General features: G+C 35.2%; 1 protein-coding gene and 2 long non-coding RNA genes across 6 annotated transcripts; 1 reads left to right on the forward strand and 2 right to left on the reverse strand.

Annotated features, from left to right (window-relative positions):
* Nucleotides 1-1,650: 1,650 nt before the first annotated feature.
* LOC110935564 (disease resistance protein RUN1) lies at nt 1,651-20,525 on the forward strand. Its single transcript, XM_022177938.2, has 6 exons — nt 1,651-1,789; nt 2,442-2,959; nt 12,391-13,486; nt 13,577-13,867; nt 18,972-19,538; nt 19,630-20,525. The coding sequence occupies exons 2-6, from the start codon at nt 2,457-2,459 to the stop codon at nt 20,170-20,172; spliced, it is 3,000 nt and encodes a 999-aa protein (XP_022033630.1). The 5' UTR covers nt 1,651-1,789; nt 2,442-2,456; the 3' UTR covers nt 20,173-20,525.
* Nucleotides 4,090-6,837, reverse strand: LOC110935565. Of its 2 annotated transcripts, none has more exons than XR_004891944.1 (4): nt 6,430-6,837; nt 5,518-5,770; nt 4,969-5,187; nt 4,090-4,507 (listed from the first exon to the last, which is right to left on the reverse strand). It is a non-coding gene; the product is annotated as an uncharacterized LOC110935565 (long non-coding RNA). The 2 variants fall into 2 exon arrangements; XR_002589202.2 differs by having other exon boundaries at nt 4,090-4,566.
* Nucleotides 20,526-22,448: 1,923 nt separating the features above from the next.
* On the reverse strand, nt 22,449-24,818 carry LOC110935566. Of its 3 annotated transcripts, XR_002589204.2 has the most exons (6): nt 24,493-24,818; nt 24,331-24,394; nt 24,083-24,196; nt 23,952-23,993; nt 23,209-23,359; nt 22,449-22,972 (listed from the first exon to the last, which is right to left on the reverse strand). It is a non-coding gene; the product is annotated as an uncharacterized LOC110935566 (long non-coding RNA). The 3 variants fall into 3 exon arrangements; XR_002589207.2 differs by having other exon boundaries at nt 22,449-23,359; nt 24,089-24,196; XR_002589203.2 differs by having other exon boundaries at nt 22,449-23,359.
* Nucleotides 24,819-25,979: the final 1,161 nt, after the last annotated feature.

The following is a 25,979-nucleotide window of genomic DNA, read 5'->3' on the forward strand; positions in this document are numbered from 1 at the left end:
CGTTTTTATATTTTCTATTAATACAAAACATTTGTGAGACGTCTTTTTGGTCATAATTTTTCTTTTGGATTTTCTCCTTTGGTTGCTGTCATAACTTATTGTCCATATTTCAAACAACAATCGCTAAGAAAAATTCGCTTGGATCAAGTTAAAGCTTTTCATGTTTCCGTTTAACACGTCCGATTTTTTTAGCTTCTATGAAAACTTTGATACGTTTAACGGTTTAGCTTCTCGGTTTTGGTATTTTATAAATTTCGAAGTCGTTTAGCCTCTACAGTTTAACGTAGTGCAACATGGGGAAAACATAACGTGCCACGGTAAATTACTAGTTACTTTATATTGAAAGTTCCTCACTCCATTTTTCATTTTGATGAACTGAATAAAAGTCTTTTAGAATTAAGAAACTATAAATTAGGAACATATTTAGGCATATAGGTATTGTACTCAAAGCTTTAGGAGCTTTTCAAAAAAAAAAGTTGAGATTATACTTTTAACTGAAATCTATTTGACCTTTTACTTTTAACCTAATAGTTTTCATCTATTACAATTTAACCTTACAACTCTTTTACTTTCAATCTTGGTCCCCCACACTTTTCATATTTCGCAGATTTTTCGTTTTACGTTTCTTTTTAAATTTTGCGAGTTAACACGGCGTAATATGTGTGTGGTTCAACGTTTTAACATTTTGTTTTACGCTTCGCACTATATTTTGCGAATTAACACGGCTCAACGTGCGTGTGTGGTTCAACGTTTTTACGTCGTCTATTTTTTCCCGTTTGATAGGTTCGCTACAACGTGCGGGGTCCTAAATCAATTTAATTATTATTTTCTATGTTTTATGTTACAGGCTAATTTACTCGCATTAAAACACCCTAACTTCGGTATTGGTTGTTGTTGGCGATAATGTGACATTGGTGCTATTCGGCATGGTTTTATGCCCTTGACGCATTACGGCATGTGGTAGATCTAGTTTTATATTATTTAATTAAAGAACACTTGACAAAAACCTATTATTATTAATTAATAACACTTATTATTACTGTTCAAAAAAAAAAAAACACTTATTATTATTAATAGATCTAGTTTTATATTATTTAATTAAAGAACACTTGACAAAAACCTATTATTATTAATTAATAACAGTAAAATAATAATAGCCATATATAACCCTTATTTGATTTTAAATAAATTTACGTGAATGTTTTATAGTTTAGTATAAGTTTTACGAGTTAATACGCTACAACGAGTGTGTGTGGTTCAATGTTTTGTCGTTTACGTTTATTTTTTCGGTTTAACAACATCATAGCAACGCACGGGTCCTATGACGAGTTAGTTATCATTTTCTATGTTTTACGTTTTAATCTATTTTTTGCGAATTAAAATGTCGTAACGCGTGTATGCCGTTCAACATTTTTAGGTCTAATTCGTGTTCGATTTAACGATTCTGTCGCAACGCACGGGTCCCAAATACTACTTTTCATTAGTTAGGGATTATTAGATTTTAATAATCCTAAGTTTCCTTTATTGGCCTGATAATAATCATAACTTTTTAAATTCTCTCTAACGATCCCAATTTATAAGAATTTAAACATGACAAATATCTAAAAGTACCCATTTCTTTAACTACCCATCTTACTTCCATCAATCCTTCGAAGCCTCCCTCCTCCACCTACCTGCTCTGTATACTCTACTCACCACCGTTGACTCCTCCTCCTTCCCGGTCAACTTGTCATCAACTCATTGGAAACACCGCCCCTCACACCACTGTCGTCGTTATGCTCGTCACAAGGTCAGATCCTATCTCTCTTTCTCTCTCTCTCTCTCTCTCTCTCTGTATATATATATACATATTAGATCTGTTATGCCGTAAATTTATTTTTTTGCTGACCAGAAAATCGAATCATGTGTTCACTCTGTACGGTTTTTCTTTTAAGGTCAAATCATTTCACAATAAAGTTTACCTTTTTACGATTGATGAGCAGTGATGACTGATGACTTATTGGGTTTCTATGTTTGGAACCTGTAGTATGGTATTTTGACTAATTTTAGTTATTTTGATGATTTTCCTCCTTTGCCGGCGTGATCCCTGTACTATGGTATATGAGAAAAAAAATGTTTTTATAAATAATTCTCTAATGTATAAAATAATAGTATGGTATAAAATAATTACTAGTGGGCAAATAATTATCATGTGGACCCTTGAGAATTGAAATGATAGCCTTCGAATTTATCAAGAACTTTCCTTTAAAGTTTCACAACATGATTGGTGTTTCTATATATTTTTAATATTGTTTTCTTATGTTATAAGAAGGTAAGACGAAATTTCGTAGCCATGATAGAAATAATATCATGCATCTCCTTATATAAATCTCATTTGAGTAGATAAAAACAATTCAAACCACATAAATCTTCATTTAAATTGGTTTCATATTACTCTACAGATTCTAAATACATCAATGGCATGTTCATCATCTTCTTCTCACTCTGCACCCGCCTCTTCTTCTCGTTCGTGCAAATATGATGTATTTCTTAGTTTTAGAGGGGAAGATACCCGCAAGACATTTGTTGATCATCTATATTCTGCTCTTACACAACACCTTATCCGTGTTTACAAGGACGATGAAGCACTTCCACGAGGTGAATCCATCAATCAATCCCTCTTCGAGGCTATCGAAGATTCACGAATTGCTGTCGTAGTATTCTCCAAAAACTATGCGGATTCTTCATGGTGTTTAGAAGAACTTGCACATATTATGAAATGTAAGGATGAGAGAGAGCTAATTGTTATACCAATATTTTATGATGTGGAACCTACAGATGTGAGAAATCAGAAAAGGGAATTTGGAGAAGCGTTTTCCAAACAAGAGACGAAGAATGTCACCAAAGCTGAAATATGGAGAAAAGCACTTGTTGATGTGAGTAGCATCTCTGGATGGGAGCTAAAGAACATTGCCAACGGGTAAACTTTTTTAATCTGAATTATTTGCGTACCGTTAATTAATGTCTTTTACAATTAGTTACATTTGATATTAGAAGTTTTCAGTTATATTTGATAGTCATGTGTAAATATGTACGTGTAAATAAGCCAAGCTAGATCTTTGTTTAAAATCAGAAGTGAAAAGTGGCGGACCCAAGAATATTTTGTATGAGGACGGAATTTTTAGGGTTAGTTATCTATCACCGAATATTAAAAAAATGTTCCTGTTTGAATCGGGTCAAATAAAACTTGTTGCGTCAGCCAAAACTAATATTTAATGGAAAATTGGTTTTTAATAAACTAACCTATGTCCCGTTGGTAAATAATAATCTTAATTACCAACGTAATTGGTATACAATAATCATACCTATTAATATGTTGGTACTCAATGAACTTCCGTTAATTTTTTTTAACTGAAGTTAATTCTTAAGTTTTATTTATTACACAAAAAGTCCTTGTAGTTGTAATTTACTAGTTTTAACTATTTTATAAAACAAAAAAAACCTCAAGGGACTGTAATTTACTAGTTTTAAAATAGTTAAAACTAGTATATTATAACTACAAGGATTGTTTGTGTAATAAATAAAACTTATAAACTAACTGCAGTTAAAAAAAATTAACGGAAGTTCATTGAGTACCAACATGTTGATAGGTAGGATTATTGTATACCAATTACTTAGGTAAGATTATTATTTACCAACGAAACAAAGATTGGTTTATTAAAAGCCAATTTTCCATATTTAATTCAATAATCTAATAATAATTAATTTAGTAATAAGTTCTAGAAATAGCTCCATGAAATAGACATTCCTTAAAGTAAACATTAACAAACAAGTTTCAATAATCTAATATTCAATAATCTAATATTAATCTAGCAAGAAGTTTCAACAAACATTAACAAAATACACACTAACACACTTACCCTAATAAATAATTACCCCATAATCTAGACTCTTATATTATCACTAGTTTATAGCCCCGTGTGTTACACGGTTTGACGAATAAACGAAATGATGATATAATAATTTTCCATTATAAAGGGAACGATATATTGTTTGAATATCGTAAAAACCAGATAGTGTTTTCCAAAATCATCTTCTTGATCTTTAGGATTAAGGTATTCAAAAGTGTCGGATAATATAATATAAAGGTAAACGTTACATGCTACAAATCTCTAAAAACTTCTTTGTACATGACATTTGTAGTTTTGTTTGTAATTTGACCATCCTCATCAAGTATCAATAACTTGAGTCCATCTCTGCTTTTTACCCTTGATAATGCCACATATAGCTGGCCATGTGTAAAAACTGGTTGTTTTAGAAACAATCCAACCTTACACAAGGATTGTCCTTGACTTTTATTAATAGTCATGGCAAAACAAACAGCGAGAGGAAACTGTCTTCTTTGAAATTTAAACGGAATCCTTTTGTCTGACGGTATTAATCGAAATCTAGGGATAAACGTTCGAGCGCCAATATTACTTCCAGATAAGATTCGTGCTTCAACAACGCGATCGCGCAATGATAAGACCTGTAGTCGAGTTCCATTGCATAAACCGACCTTTAGTACTAATCTATGGTTTGGCAAGCCTGAAAGTTTAAGCCCATTTAGTACCTGAGGTTTGACCACTTTTGCGACTTCCATCCAAAGGTTTGATTTTTCACATCTGGTCCTCATGGTTTCAAAATCTTGTCATTTTCATCCCTAAGGTTTGGCAATTTGTTGCGACTTTCATCCCTCGAGGTTTGGCACTCGGGGACGAAAATGACAAGATTTGGAAATCACGAGGACGTAGATGCTGAAATACAAACCGTTGGATGAAAGTCACAAAAGTGACCAAACCTCAGGGATGAAAATAACAATTTACTCATTCTATTAAAATGCATGAAATCGGGAAACTTTTGTTTAAGGATCAAACAGAAAATATTTGATTTACCACACAATGAGCAAAACATAACACATCTAGAAACCGAGCAAGTTTGACATAGTACCAAAAATTGTCGAGCATCAGGCCAAGCAGATCCAGTAAACAGCTTTACAGCTATCCGCGTTTGATTCTCGAGCTTCCCTTTATAAACGACATTTGGAGCCTTTTCACCATGCTCAGAAAACAATGTTCTCAACAACGAAACCAGATGTCGCGTTTTTAAGTTGCTCCAATGTGTATTCTTTAAATGCATTTGTGTCACTCGCATCCTCATCCTTGTTCCCTGTGGTAAGTACAAAAGCATACAACATATAATATTGTAACATACGGGTCAGTTTGGGTTATAACTTATTGTTGATGGGTCAAACTCACAAAATTTAAAAAAAAAAGAAGAAAAAAAAAACTGTTGCCAGAATCAAGTGGTTACAGCCTTCATCCTAAATTTAGAAATGAAAAAATCAGATATTTATTTTAATTATGGTTTTTATAATCATATTAAAGAACACTGATTATTCTGTAAAATTCAAAATAAAATCCCCTTTGACCACCTCCTATATATTGATTTATACATGAATTAAAAAGAGGTTAAAAACCCATTATGCTGCATACATACCGGCTTTAGGATCTTCGGTAACCGATGAATCTTGTGATGAAGCTAGACAACATGGACGGAGTTTGGTGCAAAGAGAACCCATGTTACCTCAACGGTCGACGGTGGCATAAGAAGCTCCACGGGGTGGTGTAGCTGAAGCCTGAACGGTGGTGTGGCTGAAACCATGTATAAGGGTTTACAAGGGTCGGATCCCAACTTTGGAGCACACTATTCGGATCTTCTAAGTTAGTCCTTAGACTATGCAAAGCATCACCTGTAACAGAACATTTCTCATAATCAGTTATAAAATAAACTAATTATATGATTACTTACAGAATTTTGAGAAAATTAAAAACGTATTGGTGAATATATTTTCAGTGTATTGCATAACTGAATACCAGTTCTCTTTGTGTAAATAGATACCAATAAAATAATAATAATAACAACAACAATAATAATAAAGATAACCAACTAATGAGTAAATAAATATCCTAATATTCAAACAGGGATAGAATAATAATTAACAAACAAACTTAAAAATTACTGAGAAAAAAACAAACACTAATAAGTACAGTAGATTACTGAGAAAAAAAACAAACACTAATAAGTACAGTAGATTACTGAGAAAAAAAACACTAATAAGTACAGTAGATTATAAAGTTAGCTAACAATTACATTTTTCTAACCATATTAGGGATAAAATAGGCAGATTTAGAGTAATATATAAGAATTGCTACAGCAATACAACCAAATTATCAAAACATAATCTGATAATCACAAACACACCTTCTAAATTTGCATAAACTCGCTTCACCGGATGAACAATTGTGAACATATGGGTACGTTGGCAGATTAAACAACAGATAGATTTGTTTCTTAGGTATAATAAACCATCTGTAAAGCGCATATAAAAAAGGTCGAAGAGAGATGTACCTCGACGGTCGACGGTGGCATAAGAGGCTTCGCGGGGTGGTGTGGCTGAAGCTTGAACGGCGGTGGATAGAACCGACGGCGGGAACAGAAGGTTCCGGCAGCCCCTGTTACCTCGACGGTCAACGGTGGCATAAGAAGCTCCACGGGGTGGTGTGGCTGAAGCCTGAACCGTGGTGGATAGAACCGACGGCGGGAACAGAAGGTTCCGGCAGCCCCTGTTATCCCGCCTCTTCTCTGTATATGTTTCTCTAGCTAACTCCAGCTCCACCTCTTCTATGTATATGTTTGAGGGAAGTGAATAGAGTTGATTAGGGTTTGGGAGAGATGGAGATGCGAGTGGCGGGGAGGGAGACGATTGTGAGCGGGTTTGGAATGAAATGCAGGGTAAAAATATATTGTCTATGGGTGTGTGGGTTTAGATCCACCTGGGTCGAACGGAAGGAAGGATTAGAAAAGCCACGTGGCATTTTAAGGATTTTAAGGTAAAAGAAATGTTGACAAGTGGACTTTTTTGGATTGTTTTATTAGATTTTAGATTAGATTTGGGATTCCTTTTCTTAAAAATAGTAACACCATAACCTTTATTCTTATATACTATTTTGATTACTATTCTTAATCTTATAGCCGTAATTACTATTCTTAAAAATAATAACCCCATAACCTTTATTCTTATATATTATTTTGATTAGGAAAATTGGTTTTTAATAAACCAACCTTTGTCCCGTTGGTAAATAATAATCTTACCTACATAATTGGTATACAATAATCCTACCTATCAACATGTTGGTACTCAATGAACTTCCGTTATATTTTTAACTAAAGTTAGTTTTTAAGTTTTATTTATTACACAAACAGTCACTGTATTTGTAATTTACTAGTTTTAACTATTTTAAAACTAGTAAATTACAGTCCCTTGAGGTTTTTTTTGTTTTATAAAATAGTTAAAACTAGTAAATTATAACTACATGGACTTTTTGTGTAATAAATAAAACTTAAAAATTAACGTCTGTTAAAAAAAATTAACGGAAGTTCATTGAGTACCAACATGTTGACAGGTAGGATTATTGTATACCAGTTACGTAGATAAGATTATTATTTACCAACGAGACAAAGGTTGGTTTATTAAAAACCAATTTTCCTTTTGATTATTATTCTTAATCTTTTAGCAGTAAGAAACAACAAGTTAATAATTACAAAAATTTGTATTGGAATCTTAATCTTATAGCCGTAAGAACCACATATGCAGACATCTGTAGTAGAAGATGTAGAACAAACCTCTCAAGTCTGCGAGAAGAAGACTGTTTGTTTTTTTAACATTTGTAGACGGTTGTGGGATGGAGGAGAGGGTGGAGGCGGCGGTTGTGGGGTGGAGGAGATGGGTGAGAGTCGGCGTTGTTTGTGGAGTTGAGAGGTGGAGGTTGCGACTATGGGGTGGAGGAGGCGGCTATGGGGTAGAAGAGAGAGGTGGAGGCGGCGGCTGTTGGTTGAGGTGAGAGGTGGAGGTGGCGGTTTTTGGTGGAGGTGAGAGGTAGGAGGAAAGGGAGAGGAAAGGGGTGAGAGGCGATTTGTGAGAAGGGAAGGATAACTAGGGTTTGGAAGTGGTATGAAATAGGAAGTCCACATCTGCTGGAATAAGAGGACACACAGATGTTTTTAAATGAAATGTCTTCTAAAGAACAAACACTCTGCGAAACAAAAGGTCTGCGTGTGGTATGTGCGACGTAGACAAAAATGGCCAGAAAAATCTTTTCAATAAAAACAAACAATCCCTCAATTTATATAGAGAAGTTCGCAATTAAAAATGTATATAGACTTATAAGTTGGTCAGACTAGTTAAAACTATATGCTATATCCAAGTATAAAATAAACATTAATACTGGATGTTTGTGAACTTTTCTTTGATTTCGGTGTCATCTCGCCACAGCTCCGCCATAGTCCACCATAAAGTTCAATTGTTAACTTTTCACATTGCTTTTGGTTTCAAAAGTTCAAGGGGTGTGATTATAAAATTTTATGGGGGCGATCATGATTTTAACACCTATATTACACTAAAAAAAATTCATGGGGAGCGACCGTCCCCTTAGCAGAACTGTAGGTCCGACCCTTGAAGTGATCCTATACATTGAATCCTCGATAATGGGCGTGTTAGTCAAATTATATAATACTCTCAACTTTAATAGTGACATATTTAGCCTCTTAACTAAAAGAATTTTAGCTCCTCAGCTTTAATAATAAAGGTTATTGGATTTTATCATCCCCAACTATCGGCCTTTGACCGTTGCCACCCCCAACTAACACTTTGACACCCGACACCCCCAACTTGACATTTAGTTTGTGCTAGCACCACTCAGTTAAATCTTTACTAACTGAGTATGTTTCTTATGAGAGTAAACTGCAATTTCCCCCCTGGGTTAGAGGAAATTGGCACTCTGACCCCCTCCCTGAAAAAAATTGCAATTTGCCCCCCAACATTGTTGTTCAATTGCAAGATTACCCCCTGTGAACAACTTCTGTTAAAAGTCAACATAATTAAGTGACGGTCAAAGGGTATATAGGTTATTTCCACTATACTTTTGTATCTTACACATTACAACCCCCTATACATTTTAGACTCCTAGCACTCTTACCCCCCTCCACCTTCCCACACCGCTCCTCCAGATCCCCGGCGATCTTCATCTCTGGCGATCTTCATCTCCGGCGATATTCATCTCCAGCGATCTTCATCTCCGGTGGTCTTCATCTCGAAATCCAAACCCTTTTCCTTCAAATTTCCAAATCTTATTTCTCCGATTTCTTACAACACACATTTCTGGCTGCTGAAAATGCCTGTGAAATTGACATCTAACGCGATTCCGCTGATTCTCTCCGGCGACATGAACTCGAAGCCGCTGCTGCTGGTATTAGACATGAAACTCATAGGCTCTTCACAGGAACGCTACCGTTTACTCCTCTCAGATTCTGTTTCCACTCAGCAAGCAATTCTCGCCACTCAGCTTAATGATCGACTCGAAACCGGCACCGTTCTCAAAGGATCCGGAGTTCTACTCATCAAAAACATTTGCAACACTATTCAAAATCGCAAGTTCGTTCATTTCTTCTCTCTCTCAACACGATTAGGTTTTCGTATAGATGCATACGGTTTACATTCTAATAAGATACATTGTGTTTGTCAAAACCAAATAGTCCTAAAAGCTTGAAATATAATTATATGCTGTGGCCATCCTCATCATTGAACTAATCTATGCGAAAGTTGTGTCTCTGTTTTGGGATTAGACCATGCGTAATCTTCAAAATGTTATTAATGTTCCAGCAACATACCATTTAGTGTCAAATATTATTAAAAAGAACGAAGGTAAGTTAACCTATGATTGCAAGGATGAGTTTGCTATGTGTTTGACATACTTTTATATATATTTTGTGTTTTTTGTGTCCTTAATAAACTCTCCTCAAATGAGTTTGAATAGTTTCTTCATTATAAACCAGTTTATAAATAATTAGAATACAAGGAACATACATTTAAGTTCTATTTTATTCGTTTCTTCTGAATTTTTATTGCCAATGAGGTTTTCTAATGATTAATGGCCATTTGGAGCAGGTTAGGGATTTACCAAAGTCCATTTCCCAATTGTTAGAGGGTTTTGAAAAGGATTTGTTTCCTACAGGGGTAATGTTTGGAACAGTCTATAACACTGAGGGTAATATTGCAGAATACAGAGAACCATAGAGGGTTAGAAGAAAGGGTAATATAGTCATTTTACATAGGGGGTAATATTGCAGAGTAGAACAGATCATAGAGGGTAAGAAGGAAGGGTAATTTAGTCATTTTACATACCAATTAAGAGAACTGTTAAGTTCTTTAATGGCAGGGGGTAATTTTGCGACAGAGCAACAATGTTGGTTGGGGGGGGGGGGCAAAGTGCAATATTTTCCAGGGAGGGGGTCAGACTGCCAATTGGCTTAAACCCCATGGGGTAAAATTGCAGTTTACTCTTCTTATCATATGTGGCACAAACTTGATGAGATGGACAGGATGACATGGCAAATCTTGATTATGTGGCACTATATGTATATATAAAAAGCTGCATTTTATAAAGACATCAAAACCCTCGTCTTCAGCCACCATACATTATTATTACACCACACCACAAAGCTCTCACTCCTCCCACATCGAAGCTCATCCATGGAGGTGCAGATGCTAATAAAACCACTCATTCTACTCCTCTCCATCTCACTCATCTTACAAGCTTCACATTCTCAGCAGCTTTCCATATCATTCTACCACAAATGATGCCCCAGATTCGAACAAATAATGCAAGACACCACCACCAACAAACAAATCGCCTCCCCCACCACTGTCGGCGCCGCCCTCCGCCTCTTCTTCCACAACAGAGACGCAAACCCTAACTAGAACCGATCTACTCTCGTTGTGAAGATCTGATTATCGATATGTTCTATGTTTCAATTCTCGATCCGTTCGTTCGTTATGATGCCATCATCATCTACAATGTAGTACCAGCATGACCTAACTGAAACTGAGATCGATTCAACGAACTCGTTACCGAACGCCGGAGTCTCTTCATTGCTAACTGAAACTGAGATCGATTCAATGAATCCGTTTTTGCACTCGAAACAGACGACGGGGTTGTTAGGTACGGTCGCCGGTGGTGGTTGTTGATTTGAGTTTGATTTGTGACAAGATTCGATTTGATTTGAGTATACACAGATCTGACGATTTATTTGTGTGAAAGAAGATAGGTGATGGAAGGTTTTGTTTTGTGTGGATTAGCTTAAAAGAGAGAAGATATCATGAAACCATGTCATCCTGTACACGTAATTGATAAAGTGCCACGAATTTGCCATGTCATCCTGTCCATGTAAGCTAGGTTGTGCCACGTAGGATAAGAAATAAACTCAGTTAGTAAAGATTTAACCGAGTGGTGTCAGCACAAACTAAAAGTCAAGTTGGGGGGTGAAAAAATCCAATAACCCTAATAATAAACAACGTTAGCCCTTAAACTTATTAACATGTTTAGCCTCTCAATTTTAATAGTGAACAACTTTAGCCCCTAAACCTTAATAATGACATGTTTAGCCTCTTAACTAAAACATCAAAGAACTTTAACACACGCAATTTACTTATTTTTGTCTACGTTTGAACCCGCCGCGGAGCGCGGGTGCTGGGTGGTAACCCACTAGTTTTCATTTAGAAAAACAATTTCTACTTTATATTATATTGTGTGCATGAAAATACAAATTCATTTTTATATTCATTAGCTTGTAAATCTCTTGGAGTTAAGAGTGGAGGTGAAGAGCTCGATCCTTTGTAAAGCAAATTTTTTTTACACCCCTAAATTATAATGTTTAAAAAGATTGCCGTAAAAAAATAAAAATCAAAATCAAAATGGTGTTTTTCGATCCCTTACAACAGCTGTAAAAAGGTAATAACATAAACATGACATCACTTTTTACAGCATTTACGGCTGCCATAAATGAAAAATAAATCTTGTTTTTTTTTTCGTTTTGGAAAAGTTATTTTTTTAGGATTTTTGGTAAAAAAAGTTTTGAAAAAATCTTTCGTTAGAACGAGTTCTCTAAGTTCTCATAAATTTTCATTTTACCCTAACCCTATAAATTTTGTATTTGAAATGTTTTTGACCAAATTTTTACGGTTTTTTCATTCGTTCTCTTAGTTCTCACGATATTTAGTGTTCTTATTTAAAATCTTCCATGTATATATATTTATGTGTATATATATAAGCTAGGTTAAGGCTATCCTACTTGCATAAAAGGTTATCCATTTAGATGGATTGATTAGGTGACTTCACCGTAAGTTAATTATTTATTTATGTACATTAAATTTAAATTCGTGATTATCTTTATTCAGTTAAATATCTCAAATTACAACTCAATTCTCTTTAGTTTGTAAATATAATAAATTATCCATATATATCGAATATGCAGGCATGAATCACAATTCATCAAAAAAGTTGTCAATACAATTTTGGATAGGCTCTTCGCGTTAAATTCATGTGTAGATGAATGTCTTGTTGGAATGAGGACTCGCTTCCAAGATTTGAAACCATTATTAGACATTGGATCAGGTGGTGTGCGTATGGTTGGGATATGGGGGGTTGGGGGCAGTGGTAAGACTACTCTTGCTACTTCCGTTTATATGGAAATGTCTCAACATTTTCAAGGTCACTGTATTTTGGAGAATGTTAGAGAGGATACAAGAAAGCATGGCTTAAGGAAACTACAAGAGGATATTTTATCATCTCTTTTCAAGGAAGAAGTGAACGTATATAGTGTTATCGAAGGAAAACACAAGATGAAAAGTATGTTATGTCATAGAAAAGTGTTGGTAGTTCTTGATGATGTCGATGAACTTGGCCAACTAGAGGCGTTAGCTGGAAAACATAATTGGTTTGGTAGTGGGAGCAGAATTATAATCACAACTAGAGATGAACATTTGCTAAGAACCCACAGGGTAGACCACGTCTATCCTATCACATTATTATCAAATGATGATGCTACTCAACTCTTTAAAAGGCATGCATATAATGAAAAAGAACCTATAGAAGATTATGATAAATTTTCTCTACGTGCAATATCTTATGCTTCTGGGCACCCCTTGTCACTTAAAGTTTTAGGTTCTTTTCTGTATGACAAAAATAAGAACGAGTGGATTAGTGCCTTGAAAAAGCTAAAAGACATCCCAAATCCAAATGTCATGAACATAATCAAAACTAGTTACGATGGACTTGAATCTTACGAGAAAGAGTTATTCTTAGATATTGCATGTTTCTTTAGACGGTGGGATGCAGATGAGGTAGTTCAGATACTTGAAGCTTGTGGTTTTCACCCTAAGATTGGGATGAAGGTGTTAATACAAAAAGCTCTTATAACAATTGTGGATGACATCATTGATATGCATGATATACTTGAAGAAATGGGACACTACATTGTCAGAGGGGAACATCCGAACAATCCTGAAAACCATAGTAGACTCTGGATAAAAAAAGAAATTAAAGAATTGTGTTTTAAGGATGAAAGAATGGTAAAGATTAACCTTTTATAAAACATACATTATGTTATATGTTTACTAAATGATTCTCAATCCACGCATTGTTTCCTGCTTCATTTTTAGGAATATGACAAGACTGAAGCCATAATCTATGATTATGTTAGTGAAGATGATGTTGATACGTCATGCTTATGTAAGCTTGTGTCAAAGATGAAGAAACTAAGGTTGCTTAGTGTGGCTACCCATGGTGATAACGAGAATGTCGAAGGGGCTAATTTTCTTTCAAATGAATTGCAATATATTAACTGGTTTAATTATCCTGCCAGTCCATTTCCACACAATTTTCAACCAATGAAGCTTGCTGTTCTAGAATTGTCTTGCAGCAAGCAAAAAGAACTTTGGAAAGGTTATAAGGTAATTCGTTATAGTTTTTTTGCTTAAAGTATTTTTAGCTTTTTTTACAATGGAAAACTTAATACATAATCATATACAACATTTGAAATTTTTTATTTTGTGATAAATAAATAGTTTAGTTATAAATGAAAAGCAGAAACTACCAAAGATGTATAAACATTTCTTTTTTTAAAACTAACCTATGGTGCCTTGATACATATTTTGACCAAAGATCAAATACAAATAAGCTTATTATACAAAACGTACGAGTAGGGTGAAAAAGTAAAAAAAAAAAAAAACGGGTGACATTTTCGTGATTATTTATTCGTAGAGTAAGTATTTTATCCGCAGATCAATTATCTTAATAAACTAGTAGAGTAACTATGATACACATGTAGAGTAATTTTGAATTCTATATTGTTTGATATCCCGGTAGAGTAATTTTGAATTTTATGTTGTTTGATAAACTTGTAGAGTAAATGTGTTTGTTATTTTTATATTATATTTTTGATGAACACGTAGGGTAATTATGATGCACCTGTAGAGTAATAATAATGAAAAGAGTAATTATGATACAATTGAATAGGTAATTTTGGAATTATATGTTGTTTGATGAACTTTGTAGAGTAATTGTGTATGTTATGTTATTCTGATAAACTAGTAAAGTAATTATGATGCATTTGTAGAGTAATTTTGAATAACTAGTAAAGTATTAATAATAAACTGATAGAGTAAGACCGTGGGGTATGGTGGGGCTTGGGTTGGGCTTGGGATGAGGCATTAGTTGACACGTGGATCTTGAATATTACAAACCCAAAGCCAAGTTTTGAAGGGGTATGGTGGGGCTTGGGTTGGGCGTGGCTGGGCTGGCGTGGCCTAGCCACATCAACATTTTTTTAATATATATATATATATATATATATATATTTATAACTACATAAATAATAAATATACAAAAAATTTTTTAAAGTACATAAACATACATAATAATTATCAAAATAAAAAAACAATCATTCTTCGTCGTCTTCGTCGGCTTCGAACCCAGGAATCGTTGAAACATGTTCCACCAAATCGGATCGAAGGTTGTGATGTATATCCCTTGACTTGATCAAAAATTCATTTCCCGCTTTATCTTGGTCTGTTACGTTACCTGGTTGGGGGTCATCGTCATCATAGTAGGTAACGACCGCTCTACCTTCATCCTCCAAAATCATGTTGTGAAGAATGATACATGTGTACATCACGTTTCTAATCTGATCCTTGTTCCATAGTCGACAAGGCATTGCCAATACTCACCACCTTTTCTTCAAAACACCGAATGCTCGCTCGACGTCTTTACGTGCAGCTATCTATCTGGACCCTGTTAAACTTTAATCTATTTGGATCTGTGGTACCGTGTTTTGTGAACGATTTTACAAAACCCCCACTCTGGGTAAATCCCATCAACTAGGTAGTACCCATACACGTACTCAACCCCGTTTACAAAGAAAGTTCCTTTGGGTCCTATACCATTTACCCGATCATTGAAAAGTGGCGAGTGGTTTATGATGGTAATATCATTATGTGAACCTGGCATACGGAAGAACGCATGCCATATCCTAAGATCTTGGGACGCAACCGCTTCAAGCATGATGGCTGGACTCCCGTGAAATCCACTCGTGTGAGCGCCTTGCCATTGGGTAGGACAAAGTTCCCAAGCCCATTTTATACAATCTAAACTACCTAGCATCCCGAGTAGCCCATGATAATCTGCGTGATGTTCCAATAATTGTTGCATGTCACTGAACGAGGGCTTTCTCAAATACCCTTTCCTATAAAGTTCTAGAATACACGAACAAAAGTTGTGAAGACTTTCTCTAGATACACATGCAGACATTTTTAAATAGTCATCCATAATGTCTGAACTATTACCGTACGCTAACTGCCTAAGTGCGGCCGTGACCTTTTGCCACGTACTAAATCCTAATTGCCCGACTACATCAGGTTTTTGTTGGAAATAAACATACTTCTCCTCAAGATCTCTAGATATCCTTAAAAAGAAGTTTCTACTCATACGAAAACGACGCCTAAACATTTTTCATCATACTTAGGTTCCGCTAAGAAGTAATCGCTTACCAACAAATCGTTAGCGGTGAGCCGTTCACAAGCAATGTACCTTCTCCTGCGTTTAGGTTGTTGAGTCTCTTCCTCCTCCTCTTCATTTTCCACGATAGCTTTCACCACCGTCGCGATCGTTTGTAGAAATATTTCCGCACCATCGTCAGATGATGATGATGACGATTTTGTATAACTTGAAGAACTCACGGCAAGATTGTGTTATGTGTTTGATATTGTGTGAGAAAAATGATAAATATGGTAAGGTATTTATAAAGGAATTTTTTTTTAAATAGCCCCCAACGGCTAGCCCAACGGCTAGTTTGGTTTGGCCATTCACAGCCCGCCATGTCAGCTTGCTAGACCCGCCCCACGCCCGGCTTGAAACCCAAGCCCCAAGGGCCACGCCCTAACCCAAGCCCACCCGGGATGGTGGCTTGGGCGTTTTCCCCCAACCCACGCCCCATACCCCATGGTCTAATATGATGCACTTGTAATTGTTTATGTTATGTTATGTTAATCAATTACTAGAGTAATTGTGATATACTTGTAGAGTAATTTTGAATTTTATGTTATTTGATGCAATTTTAGAGTAATTTTGATAATTACAGAACTGGCACCACATTTTTTTACCTTTCCACTCATTTCGTACTTTATGTACGATAAGCTTATTTGTATAGGATCTTTACTCAACGTATTTTAATCCACTAGTTTCTTTTTTCACTAATATGAAAAATTAGAAAATTACAATAAATACTAGTACCATTTTATAATATTAGGATAGCTCATGAAACTCTATATTTTATAAAATTAAAAAATTACAATAAATTAGGGTTGTTTATGAGCCGAGCCGAGCCGAGCTAGGTTAAGCTCGGTTTCGGCTCGATTATAAACCGAGTTGGCTCGGTTCGGCTCGGATTTGAAACCGAGCTGAAAATCTATGCTCGGGCTTATTTTGGTTTTAAACCGAGCTGGTTCGGCTCGGCTTGGTTTGGCTCGATTTTAAAAATAAAAATTAATACATAGCTCTCAAAATTAAGTATTCTAAAATATTATTCAATACTTCAAAAGAACATATTCTAAATAAGTTCAACCTAATACATTATAAGCCAAAATCACGTTTAACAACGCAAAATAAGTTTTATATTTCAAGTAAATACAATATTTGTTTATTAGCACGACAATCAACCTTTAAATATGTCATAGACATCAAACTACAAGGCTAAATACATGTAAATAATAATCACTTTTTTGTAATATATTATATAGTATATAAAAATAAAATATATTATAAGTAAAATAATTCGAGCTAAGCCGAGCCGAGGAAACCGAGCCAGTTTGGCTCGTCACGAGCTGAACCGAGCTAGGCTCACTTTCTAACCGAGCCAAGCCGGCTCAACTCACTTTCAAACCGAGCCATATCGAGCGAACTTTTTCCAAGCTAAATCCGAGTGAGCTTCGAGCGAGCTACGAGCCGCGAGCTTTTTGGACAGCCCTACAATAAATACAGGTGAAGTCAATAAATACCGGTACCATTTTAGATTTTACACAAGTTTTTTCTATACAAACCCCATTTATTTTGAACTTGAATTGAATAGGTAATTGCATTCCATTAGACCAAACTGTATAACTCTTAGCCCCTTTCATTTTAAAAGGAGTTAATTACTGTTTTCGTCCCTGTGGTTTGTCAAAAATCACTATTTCAGTCCATTAGTTTAAAAATTGCGATTTCAGTCCCTGTGGTTTTACTTTTGTAACCATTTCAGTCCCTGTGGTTTTACTTTTGTAACCATTTCAGTCCCTGTGGTTTCACTTTCGTAACCATTTCAATCCATTTATTCTGTTAGTACAGGGACTGAAATGGTTACGAGGTGGACTGAAATAGTTATGAAAGTGAAACCACAGGGACTGAAATCGCAATTTTTAAACTAATGGACTGAAATAGTGATTTTTGACAAACCACAGGGACGAAAACAGTAATTAACTCTTTTAAAAGACACAAGGTAAGATTACTAGATTTTAATAGATGAAAGTATAATGGATCACTTGCATCCAACTTATTGACAAGAATCTTAGTAGAAGGATTACTATTACCACCTGTCTCAACAATATCATCTAACATGTTTGTTTACACGCCAAATAATACACAAGAATTAACAATCAATAGTATCACTATAATCAGCGGAACTAAAAACACACCACAAATGGCGAAGCCAAGTAAGAGTGTCCGATTAGTGGTTCATCACTCAAAAGTGCCACCACAATAGCTTCTTCAACTTCTAAGAAGCCCACATGTCAGAGCATTCACATCCATTCCACCATATTTTTATCCTAAATTACATTAAAAAACACTATATTTTCTCTCTCTCTTTTTCAATTAAATATTATTTTTTATACCTTTATCATTACCTTTTCTCTCTCCTCTACTCACAATCAATTTCAAAATATATTAAAAAACTATAGGGGGTGAATAGTATCCCCTCAAATATACAGATAAAATCTCCACTCATAACCACTTTTTATACTATTTATATTATAAAAACTCCACTCATAACATTTTGTGGAATGAATGTGAATGCTCTCACAAGCCCAACCAGTACCTTGCTACAAGCTATCCTATCTGCTACATCCCAAGTGTCCACAAGGCACAAGCCCATCCGGGTGCAAGTCCATCATCCAATTCAGCTCAACATATAACAAATAAAATAATTAGAAATATGTTAATTATAAACTTGATAAAACATAGGTATAAAATTGTATTTATATACACATTTTTAACAAAACCCATTAAGTATAAATTAGCTTTTTTATTACTATAAAATAAAATAATGAAACCGAAGCCACTCTCATTGTTGTTTAACTTCTGAATTTTCTTGATATCAAAACTAATAAAGTCAGGAACTAAAATCAAACAATACAACTATTCGTAACTTAGCTACAATTTATTTGATTTCCCACCGGAAGATATAACTTATTTATTAGATCATATCAATTCTCATAAACTCGTATATATTAACTTGTCTGTTTGTAGCATCTACCACAGTTAGAAGTGCTTGAACTTGTTCAACTGCCGGAGCTAATTAGCACACCAGATTTTGATGGACTCCCACGTCTTAAAAGGTTGATTCTCCAGGGTTGTTGTAAATTGGAAAACATTCACCCATCATTTAGAAATCATACAAGTCTTGAATACTTAAACGTATCACTTTGTTACAATCTTAAAAGGCTTCCAACAATTAGTCAGATGAAAAACATAAAGGTTCTACGAATAACGTCTTGTTATTTACAAGATGGAGATATACCATATGGTATTGGTGAATTATCCAACTTACAAGAGTTAAATCTATGTTTTAACTATTTTTCACGACTGGATTTCAACTTCTCGCAACTTACACGACTCAAAAGTCTCGACGTGTCATGTTGTAACAATCTTCTTGAATTGCCCGAGCTCCCATCAAGTTTAGCTATTTTTACAGCATATCAATGCAGGTCACTTACACTTGTCAAAGATTTTAGCACAAAATGTAAACACTTATGTCAAGTCTCACTTGAAGATGAAGTTGGGTGGAGTGACAGATTACTACAATCCATGCTTAAGGTATCTCTCGTTTTGAAAATCAAATTAGTTCTATGTATATCGACCATGTTAATGGTAATTAGAATATAATTAATTTGTGTTAATGAATTAGGGAACACGTGTTGAAAATGGTTGTATGCATCTCCAACTTCGTGACCTTAAGATTTCAAAGGGGTTTACACCTCTTTTGCGTAGAGGAGGTAGTTGTAGATTGGAACTTCCAGAGAATTGGTGTAATGACTTCACTGGTTTCTTAATGTGCTTTGTTACTTCATATACCTTCGACATGATTAGGTGTGATATAAGTATGAAGCAGGAAAGTGGTATGGATTTCGAAGATGATTGGGTTTGGGAGGAGAGTGATGGTGGTCGTCATACATTGGTGTGGTATGTTTCGTTTGGTTCATTAAGACACACTACTTGGTGGTATCAAACACACGTGGTTTCTCTTAAAATTGAAAGTCATTTGTGTATACCAAGTCTAGGTCGCTACAATCATGGTTTTGGAGTTAGACTCGTTGAGAAGAAAAGTAGAAGTGGTCAAACAGAAACATCAACAGATTCTTCTTCTCATTATACCCCTAAGATCAAAATTCAACATGACTCAACATCTGAACTAAAGGTATCCTTAGATCCATATCGTTTTGAGTGGTAAGGAAGTGGAAATCTGTTGCACAAGTCTGGGGATCAAACCTCGGTAATACATGATTTACACCAGACATGTGATTTATCTCCATATTGGCCTACATGTGATTTACCGGTCGGTGGGGGACGCCTAGTGGCGGCGTACACAATTTTTTTCAACATCTTCACCAATGTTATGAACTACCAACATCATACTTTATATTGAGCTTCAAATGCTTTTGAATTTATAAATCAAGCTGGGGGTAAATTTTGAATTTACCCGTCCATCCCAAATTTTTATCATTTCTAGTTTTGCCAGCCAATGTAATGGCTTGTAATCGGATGTACAGACTAGATTTTTATCATTTTTTTTAACACAATTATCATTTTTTGCCAGCGGAGGTTTGAATCATTGCTGCAAGGTCTGTAACCTTGAATGATCGGAACTTCCGATTAACACAATTATCATTTTTTTTCTTTTAGTTCTGATAATCATTTCGTCAACTATTCTCTTTTTTAAGGGGTGCGATGCCAAAATTTCATGGGGGACGCTCGAGATTTTCAAGTACATTTAACACTAGCTAAAAACCAAAATTTTAAGTGGGCGGCTGCCCCCCTTGGAGTGGCAGTCGGTCCGCCCCTGCTTGTGGGACTTGAATCGAGGACCTTCCCGACTTAGATACTTCTAAAAGTTTTGCTTCTCCCATTAAGCCACCAACCCCAATAGTAACTAGTTCTATACCCGTCCGATGGACGGGTATATGTTATAATACCATAAGTATTGGTTTAACATCATAGTCTTGTTCCCAAAAACAATGGTTGTTTCATATTCCTTCGGTTTCAGTCCATTTAAATAGTGGCATGTATATCATTAGTAAAGAAAAGTGGAGCTTCCCTTAACCATGTCAAGACTAACCAACGTTCAAACCGATTGGCAAGGGTTCCATCACTTTTCCATGCCATTTACTAAACCAAACATATAAAAATAACAATAATAAAAGTAAATAAATAAACTCACGTGGCTCCAAGCTGTTTACCAATACTTGTTATAATATGCCTACAAAAGCTACCCGTAATTATCTTTTTTTTTTAGTTAATAGAATGTGGGAGGCTATAAACATCAAAAATACACTAGTGATGAATTTCAATCATTTCACCCGTTTCCTTTGAACTTACCTTTTTACTTGACCCAGTACCGATAAACCACAACCCAAAGCGAGCCATTTTAGATAGATATTTCCAACTCTAGAATATTATAGTGGTAAGGGAGAGACTTAGTGTTCTAAGGGACCCAAGTTCGCTTTCTGCCATCCTCGTTATATTCTACGAGGGAGACTAGACGAATAGATGGCGATCGCTAGTTCGATCCTTGAACTGAGCGGGTTTTACCTCATCGCACTGCCGTGCCTTCGGGCGAGTGTTCACGGGCTTCGGCCCTAGGTGAGGGTTTTCCCCGGTTCGGAGGCGAGTGTATCCCGATGTGAATTTCGCCAGTAACCTATTTGGAAGATTCATTAGCCGTTAAAAAAATATTCCAATTAGTCTTCCTAAAAAGGACTATTTTGCTTCTGTCTTTTTTTTTGCTTGTCTTTATGATAGAACTAGTAGGGTGCCCGCGCGATGCGGCGGGGACGATACTTTTTCATTGCGACGTTACGCAATGCATTGAGGCGACACGGTTGTAACAAGATGTTCATTCATTTATATTAATTTATCAAAGCTCTCATGATAGATTGTATACTAATTTTGTTAAATTTCTTATACGTGTAATTTTTTACAAACTTTATTACATTTATTGTTTTATTTTTCTTATTGCTTTTGAGTTAGTTTTTTTTTTTTTTTTTTGAAAAGTAAACTTTATTAAAAAACACGCCACCTACACGAAAGGAAGGCCAACGCAAACCGGACTACAACACTACATCAGGTATTTAAACCACTCTTTCCATACAATATTTTTGTGTTTCGGTCTACATTTGAACCATAAAAAACCAAAAGATCTTGCTTTTGAGTTAGTAGTATGGGTTATCTATATCATACTTTATTATATCAAAATTAGATGGCTGGAAGCAATTGGGTCAATACACACTAATTAAAAGGACAAGTCCACTTTTTGAAACCGAGAAAATGCTTATTCATGTGAGCTACGATTTCATTTAATTCAGCAATTAAATTAGCTGTTGCACATGCAATTGATATCCCCTTTTTGCAGCATAAAAACGAAGGAATAAAAATGACAGAATGAAATAATAAGTCCAGCTTCTATCAAAAGTATTAAACTAATTACAAATTTATTATGGGGATGTAAAATATTAAAAAAATAAGAATATTATTAATATAAACCTCACTCACCAAAATGCAATCTGCCCAACAAGGAGCTATACAGATTATATCCATCAAAAAGAAACAAGCAGAAGACAAAAAAAAAAACGAAACAAAACCCCACGACAAGATAAAAATCCACATCACCACATACTGTTTGATATCTTGAACCAACTTAACAGTAGAAGTGTTGTAGCCTTTAAACACCATATCATTTCTCGTCTAACACAAATCCCACATGGTAACTGTGTGGATTAAATTCTTCGAGTTCTTAGTCATCCCATGGTTCTCCAAAAAAGCAAGCATACCTCTCACCAAGAGAAACCCCCCCCCCCCACCGGGAATAGAAGACATATAGTCCACAACCCCAACTTGGGTCCAAACCGAATTTTTCCAAGGAAAGGAGACTATGACATGACCCGCATCTTCCAGAAACAAGCCGCAAAGGTGACAAAGATCGAAGGAAAAAGACAACTCTCTTTTCTAGAGAGCGTCCTTGGTGGTTGGTTCTCCTATAACATGTAACCATATATATTATATTACTTTAACCATATAAAATTAAATGTTGCAACTGCACAAGTATAAAAACACAAATATATGTATAAGGACAATAGTCTTATCTCTAATGTGAATGTCACGTATATCAAACTAAGTACAAAAACACCAAAAAATTATCTGCAATGGATTAGTGATACCAAAAAAACAGATACATGACAATATAGGTACAAGGGCATTTGAAACGACTCACCTACCATTAGCCCTTTTAGGTCACACGGACATGTATGTGCTTACACTTGAAATATTTCGGATTAACCCCACCAAACACAAGTTCTCCTCCTTCTTCCTTATCAGCATGGCGATTGAACCAAAAGAAAACTTGCAAGTATTTTGGGCTTCTCCTATGATTAAATGACATGCAACATCAATTATGAGAAACTACCATCAATAACATAAACGTCACCCTGCTCGAATAAATGAAATTAAAAACCTATATATATATATATATATATATATATATATGTATGTATATTTAGTTCACATTTATGTTGAACTAAATATATTATAGATATTTAATAATATATTTTAAATATTGACTATTTATGGAACCCATGAAAGAAAAAGACAAAAAGTGTCTACGGGTTGGACTAACCCGTTTTAATCGAAAAAGTAACCTAGTTGCAATCTTAATTGTGTAAAAAGATTAATCACAGCAGAAGTAACGTAGTTGTAATCACAATTGTGTTTTTGTCTCAAATAGGTCGGCCGGAAATTTTGAAAAGTCGCCACAAGTGTATTTGAATGCATAGAAACTCCTCTATATATATGTGTGTGCGCGTGTGTGTATAAAAGCATCTTCAAATCACCTATTATCAATAAAATCTTATTTTTCTAATATTGTAATACAACACATACTCATGAACACAGTTTTAGAGAACCAAATGTCACTTTTAGTTACCTACAAAGTAAATAAGCATTACCAAATGAACTTACCAAAGGCATCAAAAGATAGCTCCTAAATGAGACTCGTTGTGCCTATTAACAAGAGAGGCTATTATATAATGTGTATACACATATATTTTCAAATGTTGTTTTTATTACATCTATATGAAAACAACACGTACTCATACAATAATTTAAATTGCATATCCAAGGCTGTATAGTGCATTTCCTAGTTCTGCAGCATCAACTTTTCCACCTTTATGCGTTATCAAAACTCTTGAAGATAGCCAAAAGCCCTGAGCAATATATAAAAGAAACGAATCAAGGAAAATATTAATATTGGACATTTCTCTAAAAAATGTACTTGATAAATAAATTCAGAAGGGACATATAAAAACGAAGGGACATATAAAAACGAAAAGAAACAAACCCTGAACATTGAGTAATAGTTGCCTGTACTGAGGAATAAGATGAACATAGGGCATAGTTGATGCCTGGTGAATAATGTAACATAAATGTCAAAGCGAGATGTATCAAAACACTTGATGAGAGCATATGGCAGTCTCTAGACACCATGAAATATTGTTGTTACCTCAAAGACAAACCAATGGTTGCGACCATTAATAAATTTCATCCTCACCAGATCCCACATAGGTTAGGGCTAAACAAATACACATGGTTAGAGCTCAACAAACTCACCTATACTTTTGATCTTCACAAATCCTTCAAATTGATGAATCCAAAGGCATGAATTGAATTCCCCAGTTAGAAAGAGAGGGAGGGATCAGCGTTTATAAGGTTTGGTGAGAATAAGAGGTACGAAGGAATTTTAAATTGCACAAAGAAGTAGGTACATTGAACTGAATTAGGTGGGAGAGCATGATTTACGGATATACAAGCTGCTTGTGATTCAAATTTCAAAAGCCTACCACTCATCTCAAATTTCAATTGCCACCCACTTTAAACCAATTTTATAGTTATCCTTTAGTAGTTATCACTTCTTCATCAAGTGTAGTAAATATTTGAAAATTAAGTTCCACTAAAGTCTTAAAGTAGATGATGACCAAAATTTGGGGAGTAGCTTAGTGGAACCGGGGGTGCACCCGTCTCGCATTATTTCGGTTAAACGTGTAAAATTTTCAATTTTTCGTCTGAAATTTTTAAAATTATATAGGATCGTCCTCCTCCCCCCAATTATTTTGCCTAAATATTTATATAAATTGAGTCCCTTGACTTTCCGCCCCTCCGAAACTTTTGATCCTCATTGACCTCAATCAAAGATCTATGTCAACAAGATATTTCAGGGGCGTTTGAAATTTGTAATTGAAAGCATTTTTAAAGCATTGTAATATTGTACATAATCGGTAAAAATTGGGGTAAATTACTCTCGAAGTAATCAGTTGTACTCTAAGGCATCGTCTACTTGTACATTTTAATCCACACGTTTATACTGACCAAGACAACTATCAAAACGTCGACAAAAATGAATAGGTCGTCATGCTATCTTTGGATTTTTTTTAAACAGTATAGTTTATAAGATATGTCAAGAATAGGTAAAAAAATTATAAGTTTGTTGTGAAGGGGTGAATCGTAACTAATTATCTATAATTTTGGTAAAACCTCGAGGATTTAAATGTAATAAGTTTAGGGGCAAAAAAATAAATAGTGTTTAAAAGACCAAACTACCCTTATTTTAGGGGTCTTTCTATAAATAAAGGGGGTGAAAAGTTCTTATTTTTTGGGTATCTTAAAATACCCCTCCCTCATGCATTATAATATAGTATAGATGATAGATTGCATTGCCATAAACCATAGGATCACAAAACCACAACTAGTAATCAATATTCGTCAGTTTTAAGCATTAATGCATCCAAATCCACTCCAAAATCATAGGGTTAACAAAAGCAAGCTTCATTGAAAGAAACTGAAAATTTGGTTATTAAGGCTGCACGGTATGGAAGGGGAGGACGGGCCGTCCTCCATCGGCGCCGGCGTCCGCCTCATCCCGCCCCCCTCGTCCTCCAACCTGTCCCGTCTTCAACGTCGGAACTTCAACAGTGGCGACGTCTCCAATGGTGG

Source organism: Helianthus annuus, chromosome 4 (genome assembly GCF_002127325.2).
Source record: "Helianthus annuus cultivar XRQ/B chromosome 4, HanXRQr2.0-SUNRISE, whole genome shotgun sequence".
NCBI classification, from domain to species: Eukaryota; Viridiplantae; Streptophyta; class Magnoliopsida; order Asterales; family Asteraceae; genus Helianthus; species Helianthus annuus.

Excerpts from the sequence above, each read along its gene's own strand:
- LOC110935564 (XM_022177938.2), top strand. The coding sequence starts at position 2,457 with ATGGCATGTTCATCATCTTCTTCTCACTCTGCACCCGCCTCTTCTTCT. Across the intron at positions 13,487-13,576 it reads GTTTTAAGGATGAAAGAATG|GAATATGACAAGACTGAAGC; the intron begins GTAAAGATTAAC and ends CTTCATTTTTAG. Across the intron at positions 19,539-19,629 it reads TACTACAATCCATGCTTAAG|GGAACACGTGTTGAAAATGG; the intron begins GTATCTCTCGTT and ends TTAATGAATTAG.